Raw genomic sequence first — 3263 nt, 5'->3', positions numbered from 1 at the left:
GAGACGGTATTATGGGTACTTCTTTCAAACATATCACTCACTCACTCACGTGAGTGAGTGAGAACGCACACACACACACTCAAAAAACGGATTCTTAAACCACCTGAGTATAAACATTGAGTTTAATGTACATAAAATAAAAAATACAATCCCTCTCAACAGAAGCTTTTTTCAACTTCTGAAACGGAGCTATTGAGCTAACGCAGCGACCCAACCACACATGGGGAACGGCTCCTCTGCCTCCCGCTGCTCCTCCCCAGCTCCTCCTCCCCAGCTCCTCCTCTGCTCCTCCTCCCCAGCTCCTCCTCTGCTCCTCCTCCCCTTCCCCTGCTCCTCTTCAGCTTCTCCCCCGTTGCTCCTCCTCCCCCTCCTCCTCCTCAGCTCCTCCCCAGCGCCTCCTCCCTCAGTATGATCTCCAGGTCCGGGCAGTGCTCGTACCGGGGCTCGGCGGGCTCGGCCCAGGTGCATTGTGGGAGTTTGCTGAGGCGGCCGGGGGGGAAGGTGATGAGCGCCGTGTCGTTGAAGACGTCCAGCAGGCGCGGCGGGCAGGGCAGCGGCCTCTCCTCGCACAGCGCCGCCGCCTGGGTGAGGTAGCCGTAGTCCCGCCGCAGCTCCCGCTCTATCGTCCTGACGGAGCACAGCAGGGGGGGAAGGGGGGGGAGGACTGCACTTAGACAACAGGCTTAAAACACTTCACGACTAGTGGCGTTTATACACCCATTCACCGATTCATTCACATATTCATACACCAGATGTAGCAACTGCTGCCTTCATACACCCTTTCATTCACTTATTCATATGCCCATTCACCCACTCATACAACCACCAGTTCATACTCCCATTAAGACACTCATTCATACACCAGACTCAGTATCAACCATGCAAGGAAACAGCCAGCTCATCAAGAGCAGTCAGGGTTAAGGTGTCTTGCTGAGGGACACCTTGTTCAGGGATTGAACCAGCAACCTTCCGGTTGCCAGGTGATCGGGTCTACCTCTTGAGGTACTGTCGCCCCTGGACCGTTAACGATCAGTTAGTATATCTCCTACTTCGTTTAACAATGTCGACGGCTGTAGTGTACACACCTCTCCTGGATGCCAGAGAAGCTGTTTCCTATGATGGTCAGCAGTGGTAACGTTTCTCTCTCCCAGTTCCTCCACAGCAGGTTGTTGTAAAGCGCTTTCCCACAATGCATCAGATAGAAGATGGTCGGCCTCTTCGTCAATCGCTTCCCCTCCTTAGAACAAGTATTATTATACACCTTTGTGTTATTAGCATTAACAAAGCATTCAGAATATTTTATAAGGTTATGGAACCACATGTAATTACACAGGGTTAAGGTAAGGAATAGGGTTAAGGGCATAATATGGTGAGGGTTTAAGGTTAGGGATAGGGGTTAAGGTTAGGAATAGGGTTAAGGGCATAATAAGGTTAGGGGTTAAGGTTGGGGATAGGGTTAGGGGTTGCGGTTAGAATAGGGCTAGGGGTTAAGGTTAGGAATAGGGTTAAGGCTTAAGGGTTAGGGTTAGGGTTGGGGGGGGGGGGGGGACTGCACTTAGACAACAGGCTTAAAACACTTCACGACTAGTGGCGTTTATACACCTATTCACACGCCCATTCATACACCCCATTCACCGATTCATTCACATATTCATACACCAGATGTAGCAACTGCTGCCTTCATACACCCTTTCATTCACTTATTCATACGCCCATTCACCCACTCATACAACCACCAGTTCATACTCCCATTAAGACACTCATTCATACACCAGACTCAGTATCAACCATGCAAGGAAACAGCCAGCTCATCAAGAGCGGTCAGGGTTAAGGTGTCTTGCTGAGGGACACCTTGTTCAGGGATTGAACCAGCAACCTTCCGGTTGCCAGGTGATCGGGTCTACCTCTTGAGGTACTGTCGCCCCTGGACCGTTAACGATCAGTTAGGACATGTTCAGTACATGCTGCAGGTTGTAACATTGCTCACTAAATGTGTCACTCCAGTCCTCACACCCCTGAACCCCATGTACCTCGTTCTCGGTGAGAACAGAGAGATCCAGTTCTCTGAGCACCTCCTTCTCTCCTGCCGAGAACACCGGGTCGAACACTGAGCACAGCCTGGGGGGGATCTAGAGAGAAGGGCATGTGACATGATGCGCTTCAAACCGGTTCCACAAGACAAGTCGCAGCACTGATTAAACAAGGCGGTGATTCCCAATAACCCACCTGAGAACATTCCAGTGGACTCTCTTTCGTTTCTTCCGAAGTCGTAAAAAATAGTATTAGGTGTTGTTGAATTTGTTAAGTATGACGTGCATTGTGACTGATCAATAAAGTTGGATTGATTTTTTGAGCACACCTTGGCTTCTGGCTCAAACTTATGAACGATGTCTCTGAATGTTAAATCATATTATATTATTTCAAAGGAAATTCTTTCTGGTTTGGTGTGGATGAGGCAGTACTTAATGGGACCGTGGTGTGTGTGAGACAAAAAGGCAACAAGGGGAAACCCTGCTCAGTCTGACCTCCAGAGCCTCAAGCAGCAGCAGCATCATGGCCAGCTGGTAGCGAGCTGAGACGCAGGACGAGAAGGGGCCCAGGCCGTAGCAGACACACTCCAGCCCGGGAGCTGTTGTGCCCACGCTGCCTTCCTCCTGCTGGTCCACGGGTAGCTCAGGAGCGCCACCATCTGGTGAAGGGGCTGAGGCAGTCGCTGAGCTTGACAGCAGCAGCAGCTCTGAGGAGAAGGGTTCAGTCACATGTTTCCATTGCGTACGAAGCATTCAGTTTAATTTTGACGATGATGATCTACTTGTATTTTCATGGTGACTTACGTCATGTTACTCACTTTTCCAATCAAGCCAAAAGTCTTCGCATCTCAACTCAGACCTACAGAAGAGGGGGGATTTATTCCATGGGCTTATGCTGGACGTAATTAGAGGACTGTGGGCACATTCGATTCCCTTTCTCATTTTTTATACATGTGACTTATTATACTCACATCGTTTCTCTTATCCGCAGAAGAGTTTTTTTGGTGTTGAACCCATCCTGACCACATCCCTGATCCTGGGGGGTCAGGCTCCCCTGGGGCGCCTTGGACCTCCGCGGGGTTCCCTTCCTCCTCCGGGCCACCTGCCACTCCTCCGCCTGCTCACACATCCCTCCGAAAACGTTCACATTCAATCAGATCTGTGTTGTCATGAGTTCACCCGTTCAGCAACAGAGGGGCCATAACTTATTGTACAACTCGGGTCGGACTGCCT

General features: G+C 50.4%; 1 protein-coding gene across 1 annotated transcript; it reads right to left on the bottom strand.

Annotated features, from left to right (window-relative positions):
* Positions 1 to 277: 277 nt before the first annotated feature.
* srrd (SRR1 domain containing) lies at positions 278 to 3250 on the bottom strand. Its single transcript, XM_084467868.1, has 6 exons — positions 3002 to 3250; positions 2849 to 2889; positions 2526 to 2737; positions 2031 to 2129; positions 1086 to 1237; positions 278 to 627 (listed from the first exon to the last, which is right to left on the bottom strand). Exons 1-6 carry the CDS (start codon positions 3157 to 3159, stop codon positions 378 to 380), a joined length of 912 nt encoding a protein of 303 aa, XP_084323994.1. The 5' UTR covers positions 3160 to 3250; the 3' UTR covers positions 278 to 377.
* Between the last annotated feature and the right edge of the window lie 13 nt (positions 3251 to 3263).

Source organism: Micromesistius poutassou, assembly GCF_964030765.1.
Source record: "Micromesistius poutassou genome assembly, chromosome: 5".
NCBI lineage: Eukaryota > Metazoa > Chordata > Actinopteri > Gadiformes > Gadidae > Micromesistius > Micromesistius poutassou.
Note: the sequence above shows the minus strand (reverse complement) of the source record. Positions and strands in the feature narration are given on the sequence as shown.

Coding starts and splice junctions, on each gene's coding strand:
- srrd (XM_084467868.1), bottom strand. CDS start 3,159: ATGTGTGAGCAGGCGGAGGAGTGGCAGGTGGCCCGGAGGAGGAAGGGA. Junction 2,890..3,001: donor CTGCGGATAAGAGAAACGAT/GTGAGTATAATA, acceptor CCTCTTCTGTAG/GTCTGAGTTGAGATGCGAAG. Junction 2,130..2,525: donor TGCTGCTTGAGGCTCTGGAG/GTCAGACTGAGC, acceptor CCTTCTCTCTAG/ATCCCCCCCAGGCTGTGCTC.